The 15,472-nt window shown below is 29.7% G+C and overlaps 1 protein-coding gene across 1 annotated transcript in view; it reads right to left on the reverse strand.

Moving 5' to 3' along the window:
- Positions 1-5,099: 5,099 nt before the first annotated feature.
- The window catches only part of LOC129957254 (DNA-directed RNA polymerases I, II, and III subunit RPABC3-like), a 127,382-nt gene continuing 117,009 nt past the window's right edge, over positions 5,100-15,472 (reverse strand). The window contains exon 4 of the mRNA XM_056069508.1: positions 5,100-5,297. Within this exon, the coding sequence (XP_055925483.1) occupies positions 5,180-5,297 (118 nt within the window). The 3' untranslated portion in view covers positions 5,100-5,179. The remainder of the gene's footprint in view (positions 5,298-15,472) is intronic.

Raw genomic sequence — 15,472 nt, forward strand, 5'->3', positions numbered from 1 at the left:
CAATTAAATGCAAACAAAATTACGAATTTATCTTAGTCTAGTTCTTTACCTTTTATAGTTGTTCTTTTTAGTCGAACAGACAAACTTATTCTGAATGGATTTCGTACATAAGTGTATTGATAATCTATTTATCTGTTTATCGCGGTATTGGAACTTCACTTTCTTTTTCTTCGTGTAAACTACGCAGATAAACAGATTGTTTTTTGTTTCGTAATATATAATAATGGCAGGAAAAAAATTATGAAGCAATGAAAAGTTTGAGTTTTATTGCGTTAATGAAATATAGAAAATTATGCATACATATTTAAAAACCAACGGTAGTGGTCTCTCTAAAATTTTCTCGCATATTCTCTAAGAAAGTTTTTGTCCTTCCTCCTCATAAAATTGTAACTTCGAATAAGGCCGTGAGTGCCTTGTATGGCATTGGTGTACAATAGTTACAAAATATTAATGTTTGGCGTGATTTTCGCATTTTTACTGAATCTATCGTGTTATCATTGGCGATTAATTTCTGGCATCTAGCAATAGGTACCCGAAAATTGACTTCGTGTTTCCAATTGACTAAAGTCAAAATTTCCACACAGAACTACAACTGTAATCACAAACTCAGATACTAAATTTCTTATATTTAAGTCACTGCGTTTTTTAACTATAGCGTCTACTTGCTTGTGAAAATACAAATCTACAAAAAGTGAACTCCTTGATAGATTTGGTTATTTTTCCGTTAGCCGGGCGCAAATGTCGCCAATTGTGAACAAACGCGAATTTGCCGGAATTCTACATTATTTGGCGATTTTTCGCTTGCGCCCGGCTAATGGATTGTGAACCAAACGCGATTTTGGCAAAATTCTACATTATTTTGCGATTTTTTGCTTACGCCCGGTTAACGGAAAAGTACCCAAATTTGATATCTCCACTATAGAGGTTATATTTGTGTATCAAATTTTATTGAACTCGCTGTCTTCATTTTATAAATATTTTGTTAACTGATATTTGTGTAGCCGGAAAGAGAGACATCCTCTGAACCGATTTTACATAAAATGTGATAGAAGTTTACAAATTTGGCGAAGAGACCATATACCAAATTTCATCAGTCTAGCTCTAAGTGCTTTTGAATTATCTGTGTCATAGAGAGTCAGAAGGATATAATGACAAAACATGCGTTTCTCGAACTTACAAAAGTCTAAAATATTGAAATTCGTCGAAATCCCGATTTTAAATTTTTTGACAATTACAATATTTTTTCTATATTTCGTATGCGAGAAAGTATAAGAAACTACTCAACTTTAAAAAAGATTTGCATGTTAGCTAAATTGTTATAATTAAAAAAAAACATTTAAAATGTTGAAAAAAATTAACTTTGCGCTAGCTAAAGCAAAAAAAAAATCACATTAATATCGTCTGCAAATACAAGAATAAAAAAAATGAAAATTAAATCTACGATCGCAAATTGCAAGTTACCATGTGAGAACATTATTATTTTTAAGTCATTATTTATCTTAATTAATTTAAGTCATTAACCAGTTTAAGCCGGTTTGAAACAATCACGAGACTTCTCTATCGGTCTCCATCCCCCCCCCCTCTCTGTATATATAATAATTTTTTAAAACTTTCATTTTCAATTTTTCTAGGTGGCAAACAAAGTTTGGAGCTCGACCGATTTTGAGATTAAATAACAGCTATGGTGTCATAGTTCTACGTCACCCTTTTAAAAATGCACCTGCTGTCAAAGCAGCATAATACTGGTAAAAGCAGGTGAACCTTTTAAAAACGCATCTGCTTTCAAAAGAGCATACATAATAATAGTGCAATACTGGTAAAAGCAGGTAAAAAATATATATATATGATTAAAAGATGATGATGAAAATTGCCATTTATATGCTTTATTCTTTGCCTACGCGATTTCGAGTTTCAAAACCCCCTTACCATGTTCTCACATGATAATAAGATGTTAAAACTATTCTGAGACCTTAGAAGTATTGATTTATTATTACGATTATTAATTGAATAAATCAATGAGTATTAATCATTGATTTATTCAATTAATAATCTACTGAATAAAGATCCAGTATTAAATGTTTTTCGTTATTCCTTCAATTTTTAGCATGGCCCTTTATACAATGTTTATTGCATTACTGAAGTGTGGGAAAAAATAGCCTTTTTTTCTGAATAAAAGTTTACAAATACGTTTTAAAATCACATTACCAATGACTGCATCAGTGTTTTAAAAGTGCCATAATAAGAAATTTAATTTAAAAAATTTGTTTGAAGGTCCAACTATGTAGATATTTTCTGTTATTTCTGACAATTCATACAACTGAAGTTCGATTGCTAATTTTTCAAATTAAATTCTACACAATTACATCAATTACCTTTTAAATATAATGGAATCATGTTTGGGATTATTTACAAGGGAATTGTGATTCATCGCATAGATTCTTTTTCTTCTCTTCCTTTTTGGTTTTTATAATTAGAGTTGAGATTGACTGAAGTCTGTGAGAGTGGAATCAAAAAGTAATGAAAATAATTCCATGAGATTTCACATTATATCACATTCACAAGATCAATTTGACCTAATCTTCCAAACGAAAGAGGGTAATAGAAGAACCTCCATGAGGCCATAAAATACAATAGCAATCCTGTTCCATTTTCTACCGTCTGCAAAGTATGATAGATAAAATGAATACGCTACGATTCGGGGGGGGGGGAATTCTAATTTGAAATATTTGTAAGAGACTTGCACACAAAATAAACATATATTTTGATAGAGCAATCTATAAGAGGAAACTATTTTCATCAGGACACTTGGATTTAAAGCTGAGTTATAAACGCCAGAACCTTGGCGAAAAGAAAAATAGAACTGCCGCCAAAATCTTTAATATTGAGTATTGCAAATACCATTCTAGCTTCAATCTATCATATTTTCCAAAAGTCCATCCAGACAGGTTGCTAATGAATTTATAATCAACCATACCATTGTCCTGATTTGGAAGAAATTACTGAAAGCGGCATTATATATATATACTAGCCGCCTTTGGCGACCAGCCGGTTCGCCAATCTTAATGTTCGTTTAAATTTTAATAATTAAATAGGTTTAACCGGAGTTTAACCCCCTTCTTCGCCAAGTTGCGATAACGCACCAAAGCTGGCAATCTTTATTATGCACTATAATTGAACATCTGCTTCTTTGCTTTTGAACATTTCGCAAGGCCGTTGTTTGCGATTTTTAAAAATTTCGCCAAGCAGGGGATAAAACTCCGGTCGTACCATTAAACATTTTACGCAATTCCAACTTTAATAGATTCTTCAGCAAAATATTTTAAAACTTCAAATTTTGATAGTCATATAATTCACTCATAATATTATAAAGGCCTTCAGTTATAGCGTGATATATATCTCTCTAATTTTCTGTTACCCCTCGTAGAAATTATGCTTTAAATTACAGTGTAAATGATTAATCTGCAATTAATATAATATTTTTTACTGAAACAAAGCATTTTTTTAATAATATGATTACTGATAATAGAGTCACTGAGCGTTTAAACTTTATGGTCACTAAAGAATATCTTTCTTAATTTATGTAATATCTCAAGAATTTGTCAACAAAAATTTCTCAGATTCATCATGAACAGATCGATTCATTAACAATGTTTAATTTTAAATGCATCAAACACTAAGAAAATAAAATGAATCGTTTAAAATAATCGGTCGAAAACAGGTTTAAAAAAATCTACTTAAAAAACGATGTACTTAAAACTATAAGCATATACAAAAAATATATAACTAACATAAATACATTTTACTTACAAAAGCATGCAACTAACCTAAAAATAATTTAAATCGTCCGTTGGTTGTCATGCCAACAATCAGAACAATGCGCATGCGTGGATTTTCTTCGCCAGTTACGTCAACGCAAATGCGTAAATTTTTCTACGCCAGTTGGGGTAACGCTATGCAGATTAGACATTTTTAATTTCCTTTATTCTGTGTTATTTTAATTCAAAAGTACTTCAGAATGAATGTGAAACATGGATTAATTAACAATGTTTAATTTTAAATGCATAAAACATTAAGAAAATAAACAGAATCGTTTGAAATAATCCGTCGAAAAATGTTAACCCTAGCCTAATTACTGTTGGGAGAAAAAAACAACTGATGCCTTACTTATTTGGCGATGGGGAAAATGGAAGATTTTTTTGGCGGAAAAGTTGGCGTTGGGAAAAATGGAAGATTTTTTTGGCGGGAAAGTTAGTTTTTAATTAATAATGGACTACCCCTAACATTTAGGGGGATGAAAAATAGATGTTGGCCGATTCTCATAGATACCGGATAAGCACAAAAAATTTCATCAAAATCGGTCAAGCCGTTTCGGAGGAGTATGGCAACGAAAACTGTGACACGAGAATTTTATATATTAGATGTAATATTATTTGTTGTGAAGCAGAATGCAGTCGTGACCAGCAGTGAAGAGACTTTTTATCTTTTTAAATTCTTTTTAATCCATCGGGAAAGCATAATTATTTACAAGCAAAGACGCGGACATTGTGCGTCCGCCACAGCGCATCACAAAAGCGGAAGTGGGGAAGAAGGCCGAAATAAATTATCCCTCGCCTTATATAACCTTAGATTTTGATAGGTAGAATATTTCTCCACAGTGCTAATATATTAATAAGATTCTGATAGGGATTTCTGACGCATGTCAATCACATGTAAGGGAAACACAGGGATCTTTTAAGAAAGAATGTGCTTACTGGACATTTTTACCCCTTCACGCCGAGCGTGTGAAATTATAGGCGTTTAGCTGACTAAGCAATTTTATAAAGCTTCTCTTGAATTAATTAAGTAGAGAAAGTGGAATTGGATCACGAAATAAGATAATATTTTTAGAATGAAGTTACTATGGGCTAAATTAAGATAAAATCTTGGAAATTAAAATTAAAAGTTTAAAATATCATTACATATATATAATATATATAAATAAAGAACTAAAAGACATTAGCATGCCACGCTGTTTGGGGGGTGGGGTCGACACTTCATCTTTATTTCAAGCTCAAGTTGTTATGAAACTTCATCAACAATAGAATGAAAGAAAACTCAAATTAATGACAAATGACATTTATTTCTTTTTAAAAAAAGAATGGGAATGACTGATTATTATGTACACCAATGAAGAATGACCTCAGAAAGCCAGCTTCTTGAGCAGGAGGTAGACATGGCTGTCCACTTCGAATCCGTGCAAGTTGTTAGGGTCGCCCTGCAAGCGCATCAACAGTCCGCCGAACGACACGTACGCAGCCCTGCAAAAAAACGTTTTCAAAAATAAAAATCAAAATTTCAAAAACAAAGCGAATTCTGAAACACGATTTGTAAAACTTAGAACAAAACAAAAATAAATAAAATAAAACCGATTGTAAAATCAAAATTCTGATTCAATGTCAAATGGCAATCATTTCGTCACCATTTTTTTTAATGATTTTACTGCTTATTTAAATATGATATTCATAACAACATGCAAACTTCATGATTGCTTTATCAGTGATTATTTAGCATTATTTTGATTATTTTTTAAAATCTCAGGAATCCTTAGGCTTTTGTTTTTGATGAATTTTGGTAGCAAAATGGAACGTTTCTAATTCGAATTCGTCAGTAATCAGAAATATTTTCCTAACTGTAATCTGAGTCACTTAGAATCAACCACAATTAATATTCTATCTGATTTTTTTTACCCAAGCCCCGATGGCCATAGAAAAAAAAAAGAAAAATGTAGACAACAAAATAAATATATTATCCTCTATTAATTAAAAAGATTATTTCCATTAAAATTCATAAAAATCGGAAAATATATAAAAAAAGGATTTAATTACATTGGCTTCAGATTGATTCATTCGATAATACAATGAAACTTCGCCAATTCCAATATTATTATCGGAATTCGTAGAAAATTCAAAATGTTTTCTCTGTGCCTTTAAATTTTCAATTAACATTATTTTTGTTTATTCCAAATCAAAACTAAAAATTGAAGTTTTTATTTGTAAATTGTTATTGCCAGTTTAATGCAGATAATTTGTGTTGAGAGCGTTTGTTTTATTATACGTGGCAACGTATTTAATAACAAAAAGCTATAGAATAATTGAGCAAGTTAGATGCGAATAGTTCTGATTATTTTGAAATTTATTTTTTAATCGTTGTATTAAAACACAGTATTATTTGTTCTTTTATTTACTTATTTTAAAAAATTAAGATTTTAAATCATTCTAATTTATTTATTAAAATTACTTACAATTCATTTACTAGGTCTTCTTTATAATAAAAGTATTAAAAGTTAAAAATAAACTTTTGATGCCATTTTTATTTTAAAAAATCATATAGCTTTCGCTACTACTTTTAGAACCAATTTTTCAAAATCCGAATTGAATAAATTGAATTCATCAAGTAGAAATACATTGAATTTTAGTGAAAAATAAAAAAGTGCTTGACACACAAAGTGCTGGCTCATGCGTCATAAAATCCAAAGCAAAAATTTATTAAAAAGTTTCATTACAAAACTATTCTTTCTACAGTTTTTATTGAAATTCATTTACAACAATATACTAAAACTGAAGCAAAATAAAAATAAAAAGTTTTACACTATTCATGCCAACAGTAATGCTAACGATAAAAACAAGAATTTCACAATCATAAAAACACTGATAGAAAATCGCCTGCAGTTTTCAATCTGTACGCAATCGATATTTTAATTTTCTTGAAAACGATATAGTGATTCCATTTAAGGATAATGGTTTGATGTTTTACGTACAAACAAAACATGATGCACGATTTAACTACTTCGAATTTTTCACTTCTTATTTCGTAATGCTCATTATTAAAGTAATTTCATAACTCGTAGTCAATTTTCTCATTTCTTTCGCTAATTGCAGCATAACGCCAATGAAGATAACATTTTTGCACAACAGGTAATGAGTTTTTAAACCTGTCTCTTACACCACTGCATGATCTTAAACTAATTAAATATTATCCCAAGTTTTAGTTAGAAAAACACTTTTAATTACATAATCGGCAGCTGAACATAATTGAATAGAATATGCAATGTGCTTGCGTAGTTTTGGTTTCTCTTTGTTCTGTTGAAGAATAACTATGATTGCAACAGCTAACAGTATGCACTATTAGGGATAGTGAGCAGCCATTTGTTTTTATGTCAGCCAAATGTTCTAAGCACCATGATCAAATGCATGCTTTTCAAAGAATGGCGACAGACCCCTGAAAGATTAGACACATTGCATAGTCGAATGAATAGTCGGTTGTCCAACTCAAAAGCTTCTTCCAGAAAATACACAAATTTGTGGACCAATGGGCATAAGGCAAACGATTATGTTGAGGAATGGCAACTTCATCCAATAGCAGATTTTGTTTACCCTTTATTTAAAAATAAAATCTTTTAATTTTGACTTCGTATGAAAAGAATTCACTAGATTTCATTTTTTAAAAATACACTATCCAATGAATACCTCTGCATAGTTTTAATTACATCGAAAACATATTCATCTTAATGTAGTAGAATTTTTTTTTCTCTTCTAATATATTAAAAAAAATTTAATTCGGGAGAATTTTTAAAACATTAGAAGTGAAAGCAGGGTAATAAAATAATAGATTGATCATCTCTTAACTTTAGAAATATCGTTTGCTTTCAATAATGTTTACTTTTCTCGGATAAGTAGAAGAGAGGCACGATTTCATTTTGAATTTAATTAAAATGCTGCGAGCTGTTCTGCTTTTTTTTTTCTCCTCTTAAAGAACTAAAAGTCAACAGTTTAAGATAAATGATAATAATAAAGAGCACTTTGACTGAAACCATGATAAAATAAATTCCAGAAGAATCTGAATAAGCAAAATTATTAAAAATACGCAGTGTGTTTTCGTGCACGTGAATGGCAACAAGGGTGATAAGAGCATTTTAATAAATACTGTCTTTTTTTGTTTTAATTTTATATTTAATGAATTGAATCAAGTATGCGCTTCAGAAAAGCAGCTTTTATTTATTGGCTCCGGACAAGATTGATTGAGCTATCTTGTTTACATAACATGGATAGACTACAAATTTTATAAAAATTACCGTAAGTGGTTTTCTTGAAACTTCTCTAATAAACGTACTTGTGTATTATTGCATGGGCGAACAATAATTTCGAAAAAGTCTAATAGCGTACGATCTTTGACGATTATAGCAATTTCGCATGCGATCACTGGGATACAGTTACAAGAAAACCAAATGTGTGTTTTGGACGGTTTTTTTTCCACCTACCGATCAATTAAAGCTAAAATTCAAAAAATTGTAAACATAAAATCACATTATAAATTTCATATATTTAAATCACCGCGTTTTTGAGTTATCGTATTTTTATACCTGCGAAAGTACAGACCGACAGATGGTCAACACTTTGATGGATTTGGTTTCAAATTTTGCACATATTTACATTTTTGATCCGTGTCAACTTGTATCCAGCTAACTCTTCCTGTTTTATAGTTACTGTGTTAAATTATATTCGGACAAATGCACTGAATTTTAGCTGTCTAGCTCAAAGCGTTTTCGAGTTACAGCATTCATAGGCAGGCAGACATTTTCCAAAAATGTATTTTTAAAACTCAGGGAATTCTAAAATATGGATATTCGTCAAAGTAACGAGTTCGAATTCTTTGACGTTTACGGTAAATTTAAAACTAACATTTTATGAAGTAGTCAGAAAATTCGAATGTTTATCTTAAGACTTTTGAAACCAATAATTTTTTTTAAAAAAATGTAATCAAATTCTGGCCTACTTGCTTCATTTAATAAAATAAAAGCTACCTCTATTGATATGGCTAAATCTAATACGGATAATAGTCGCTGCTCTTTCGACGTGCATCACGTGATTGTGTACTGATTTCATTACAGCTACATAAATACACATCAAACATGCATCCTACGATACGACGACGATAGAAAGCAAAAACACATAAAACAAAGGACTGCCATGCCTGCTACTCACCACAAATCTTGGTAGAACTCGGGTATTTCTCAACAGGTGGTCGGTGTTCAAGCGTTGGTTCGGGGGCCAGGGTCTGGGGCAATATGGATAGTGGTTGTGCGGGCGAGACGACAACCAGCTAACCACACTGCCATTGACCAGTGGCTCCAGACGGATGGACAGGCAACGGCACCTTACATTCCAGAAAATGCATTTACAGATATCAAAAGACACGCATGTAAACACACTTCTGGAACGGAGGTACCGAAGCTCTTTCTCTCTTTCTTTCCTTTGTTTTTTTTTTTCTCTTCTGTAATAACTTCTTTCTTCTTTCGATCTTTTCAGAGGAATTTCTGTACAACAGGCATGGCAACCAGAATGATAAGCAGGATTTAAAACATTTCAAAACTCTACCAAATAAAATACGTCAATGAAGGCTGGTCATTGAAGTTTCTGAATTGTTTTGCGATTTTGGGCGACTCCTGAGAAAATATCTTACAGAGTATGCTTTGGAATGAAAAATGATCTATAGTTTCAAAAACTTTACATAACGTTGTCTAAAGTTCGAGATTGTTTCAAATGCAAAAAAGTTCAAACACATTCCAGAATGACCTAAACTGGTCCCAAAGGTTTCAGAATTTTAACCCTTTATAATGTTTTAAAATTCTCATCCACCAGTAGCGGTTGAAATAAGAATGTCTCGAATCCATTATATTTTTTGAGTTAATAAAGTAATAACTCTCTTCCAAATTTGACCAAAATCAGTTAATGGTTTAGAAGACGTAAGGTATACATAATATACAATGATCCTCATTAATTGATTTATATAACAGCTCATTCATGGGTGGGTGGGGGGTGTAATTTACAGAAAAAGATCTTTTAATCAAATAACGAAAAAGAATTAATGCATTTTATTTGTATCGGGATATCTAGTTTAGAAACAATATAAGTGACATTCAAGATGTATCTCGTAATTTTGCGTTACGGTCAATTGACAATTGCTGCAATCAGCAGCTGGCAGAATTGCTGCTGATCTGGCAACACCCTCTCGAAGTTTCGATTCACAACAGAGGGAAAACGTTTGACCCTCTAAGCCAGATTTAACGTACACCAAGTCCACACGCAGGACAGATGTTTTCGATAGACATAAATTTCAAATATGAAACCCCAAGAACCAATCGTAGCAGTACAGAAGCAGACTAATTAATTTTACTAACTAATTAATTTTTTTCAAAATCTAATTATTTTGCAATATTTATCATTTTTCAATTACAGATAGATCAAAAACTGATACAAATGCAGACAAGATTATTTGTTAATCTGATCCCGTAAGAGGAATTAATAATTTTGTTCCGCATCTGAGACCCGTGGAAATCCAACTGCAGAAAAGGAAGACTTTTTAGTGATCCGATAAAAAATGCTTTAGTCCTTTTTCGTATCATGTGACTGTTTTGTTATAAATCACTCCAATGATGACAAAATTCAAAACAAATCCTCAAGTCCCTTTTAACCCACTGTAGATTTCGGTATATGTATTTTTAATACATTTTCTGGAAAAGAGATGGCGTTGACTGCCAGTCAGTTGATTTGAAGTTTACTCAATGAGGGTACATGTGTATAAATATAGTGAAAGACAAAAAATTCTTTCTATGTATTATCTAGTACAGTTAGCTTTGAATTTTATTAGATATTTTACTAAATAAATTAATTGTTCTGAACAGTATTTTTAAGGTAAAAAAAATCATCGATTCGTCCACGAGATATAAAGAGAAAAGTACAAAACATCAGTAAAACTTAACGACGCTTCATTTTGCAATAAAAGCAAAGAAACATACAGCCGAAACATATACAAAACAATACTTGTTGAAAGTAGTCACACAAAAGTATCAAACCGATACTAAAAAGCAGCCCCAGAGCGTTCATAGAGAATTCGCAAGAGATCAACACCCAAAGAGAATTCATTTAATTAATAATGACCCAAAAACAATCTTTCAACTAAACTATCTATTTTCCCTTCAGCTCTGCCTTCCATTTTTTTCAAAAAAATTTTAATCTCCGTGACATGACATCAAATGTTGTAGAACAAACCCTGGAATTCGAGTCCTAAGGCGCTTTCGCCAAAATTCTCGAATAATCTGCATCTCATTTTCATCGCCAAAGTAATCAAATTCGTAGCTAAGATATCAAACGATCGCCAAGGCTGGGAATCACTGATCTAGCATCCATTATGGTTAACTATTCCAACTCTCTTCTTTACTACGAAATTAGCTACTAAGTGAAGTAAAGTTACAAATTCACGACAATATCATTTTAGTTATGCAAAACATTTAGTAATTTTGGCATAAATAGTCAATTACTGTTTGTGACATTATTTTTCATTTTAGTACTACAATTCTGTATAATCTAAGACTTGCGCGTTGCATAATTTGCCAAGAGCTGACAAAATATCTAGCATTTTATCAGTTTTAAAAAACTGAATTATAAGAGATGAAGACGTGAAAAGATTGCATAAAATATAATATATAATATTTTAAACGGTGCTCAGAATAACATGGAACGCCCTTTTTAAAATGGAAATATAAATTCATTGATAAAAACAAATCAAAATTGCAAATGATGCTTAGATCAGGGAGAAACGTGCTAAATAGTGCTGTGGTATATATACCTAAAGTCGTTGACGAACATGATAAGAATTCAATATTTGGAGCATTGAAAAATCGTTACTGCTGTTGCTCAGACACCTGCTTATTCACACAAAGGAAGAATTACATTTTTTCAAAATAACGAATATGCTTACACCTGGTGCAAAAAGTTTAAAACCAGAGATGCAAAGGCAAAAAAAAAAAAAAAAAAAAAAAGCAGCGCATAAGCAGATTTGCTAAACATTATTCATAACAATCTTAGTGATATATTAAAAAGTTTAAAAACACGTGCAATGTGAACAATAATTTTTTTTGATCAAAATAGTATTGGTAACGATAATGATCACGCTCTTTTTTGGAATTATTTTTTTAAACAGCATTAAAAACTTACAAAATAAATTTTTATAATATATTTTATTAATAATTAGAGACAAAATAATTTTCATGCAAAACACCCGATTCGTTCCAATTTAAATTACTTTTTTTACTTCTAATCCTTAATATTCGTTTACAGAAATTATAATTTATAAAAATATAATGCGTTCTTTCATAGAATTGATTTTTTTTTTAAATCTTACATTTAAAAATGACTTATTATATAGAGGATAACTTTCATCCAACAATCTGGCGATAGACAAACATATTTTTAGCAGACGACAATTTCATAAAATTTCGTCAAAACAAACAAACAAACAAACAAAAAAAATTATAATAATAAATAAAAAAAATTATTTTCCGCAAGCAAACGATAATTTTTCTGAAGTTAAATTTTAATAATACTGAATTAAGTATTTGAAGGGGGGAAAATTAAGATATTTTAATTTTTTATGATTACTCAGTCTTAAAAAAACTGCAAAAAAGAATATGAAAGACGCCTATTCTACAAAATCACACACAATTCAGATAACAATGCAGCGATACTAGCTCACGTGCAAACTACATCACCACAAAGCTGGAGTTAGGAAGTAAGATATCGAACTTAAACAACTAAACAAAAATAAAATTTTATACGAGTTTTTTTTAAAAATGAAATTCTATTTGAGCATTTTGAAATTTTTTCAATTTAATGAGAATAAATTATTTCCCAAATTATTAGAATAATGTAAAAACAAAATTCGAAATTATTTATTGATTTAAAAAAAGAAGATAAAAAAATATAAAAAATTTTTTTTTTAGAAAATGATTGAAAAACTGGATTAGAAAGTTACGCCATATTATAGCCACCATCTTTTATATTTAAACAAGTTATCTAATAATGGATCAAATGAAATTCCATATCATCAAATCTCACGGAATATTAAACGTAATCAAGTAAGAAATAAAACGAAAGATTAAAATGCGAATAAAAAATTGCTGCCTTAGAATCAAATAAAATTAAGTATTTAAAATCAAGCTTCAGAATGAGAAACAGTTATCTGAAAAAAGGAATTTTTAATATATAATAAAGGCCTTCTTTTTAGAATGAAATACTTATGTAGTTAATTCAGTTATGTTTTATGTAAAACAATGATTACTAACAAACGATTTCTGAAAAAAATTTTGTGATTAATGTTAACAAAACTTGTTCTCAAGAAATTTTTTCAGACTAATCACTGTTACATTTAAATTTTAACTCAAAGACTTTTAATTTACAGTACTTTTAGTTTAACAATAAATTTGTGAAGTAAATCAATTTGATTCAATCAAAATTTTATTAAAATACATTAAACAAATTTAAAAATTGTTTTTTAAAAATACTATCGATTTCTAATTATATAATGAAATATATACTGATATAAATTTAATCCACCACCTACTCTTCAATCTCTTATCGCATACGGAATCTTTATTTTAGCCTATGCGCCAAATTGACACATTATGCGATTTTACAGTTAATTATTTTAATCATTAAGTTGTACCTTGAATTAATAAAATTATGATACAAATCTTTAAAAAACGAAAGCGGAATGCCCAATTATATCAATTCATTTAATTAGTTGTATAAAAGATTCACTTCGAATGATGCAATTCAATGTTGCCAGAAAAATGCAAAATGTAAGAACATTTGTATTAAAATTTTTTTTCATACATTTTATTGTCTCATTTTAGTAAAAATATATAAACATTAATAATCCTCAAACTAATGTTGAAAGAGAAATACTTAAAAATGATATATTACTGCTGCAATTCTAAGCATGTTTCTGACCGTAGGTGAAAGATTTTTAATTAATTACATTTAAAACTAAAAATGACATTTCAAGAATAGATGAGTTCGTTTCCCAATTATGTAATCCTAGTTAATAATTTCAGGAAATATTTATTGAAATTCTTTCACAAGAGCATGAATACAAAAGTGTTTAATACAGAAATCCACTAATGCAATATTGATAGAAAATGTAATTTTTAACTCACTTTCGCTATATTAGGAGAGAGAGAAAAAAAAAAGCCCTCATAATGAAAATCAGAAATACAAAATATCATATTACGATATTTATAAATTTTGAAGGTTATAATTTTGAAGGATAAAAGTATTTTAGAACAAATCCATACATATATAAAATATCTCTTGCAAAAAAAAAAAAAAAAAAAAAGAGTCAGTCTTTTGATCTTTCTATTACATCAGCAATTAAATTTCAAACAAACAAAAAAGATTTAATTTTGGCTACAGCAATAACATTCTTTCAAATTAACGCTAAAATCAGAAGGAAGTCAGCTTAGCACGATATTTATTTGGAAACACAAATAACGTTAATTTGCAGTATTTATAGTTACAAACGATATTACAAAATTGCAAACCTAACATACGATTATTTGCAATTACCAAAACAAACAGACGGGCATTCGGTTGTACCTTTTATTGATTTTGTTGATGTTATTAGAGATTTCGCCATCAAGTAGAAATTTTAAAAAGAACATATAACAATAACAGAGAAGAAGAGAAAGAAAATTTCTGACATACGACCCTTTTGCATTTCAATGACATTCCGATTTTCGAAAATGAGAAGATATTGTTTCTTAAGAAGATATTCTTCTCTAATTCAGAATACAATAAGAATCTTTTTTAGGAGGAAAGTATCAGAATACAGTAAATCCAAAAATTTATCTATAGTTCAGAATTTTCGGATTCCAATTTCAATATCGGTTTACACATAGTTTTGAATTCTTTTATATTTAAATTGCATGATTAAATTATCTTTTCACAAGATCACAATAGTCAAAGAAATCAGAAATTAATATATTTCCTTGGATCATGAAGTGTTATACAGTAAAATGAAAGGAAACAATCTCCTCTCAAATCTATTTATTTTCGGTATATACATAATATCATCGGAATTACTATTATTCTATAGATTTACCACTTATTTCACGCTTCAATAAATTTATCATAAAATACAGATTTTTGAATAAATGAAACTAATTTAAATATATATTTCAATTTTCTGCATGCAAATAAATAAAACTAATTTAATTTGCAACGTGAATTACAATAATCCACTTGTTCTAGTAAAATTAAAAATCGCCTGAAAGTAAATTACATTTATCGAACAGGAAACATCATTACCATGTTAAAAAATTAAAAACATAGTAAATAATTATTTAAGAATTTAAAATTGGGTGTAGTGATTTGATTTTATGACAACAGATTAGATAAATCTAACAAAAACGCCCCTCTTTAGTATTTTTATGGTTGAAAGTTATAAAACCATATTTGTTCAAATGTTATAAAACCATTTTCGAAGAATAAAGCTTTAAAAAAAATAGAAAAGAAATATTCAGAATTTTTTGGATTACATACCTCGCTTTGCTCAAAAATTCACCATTCCTCCAAGATTTTGAGGGGGGAACTACCAA

This window comes from Argiope bruennichi, chromosome 11 (assembly GCF_947563725.1).
Source record: "Argiope bruennichi chromosome 11, qqArgBrue1.1, whole genome shotgun sequence".
NCBI lineage: Eukaryota > Metazoa > Arthropoda > Arachnida > Araneae > Araneidae > Argiope > Argiope bruennichi.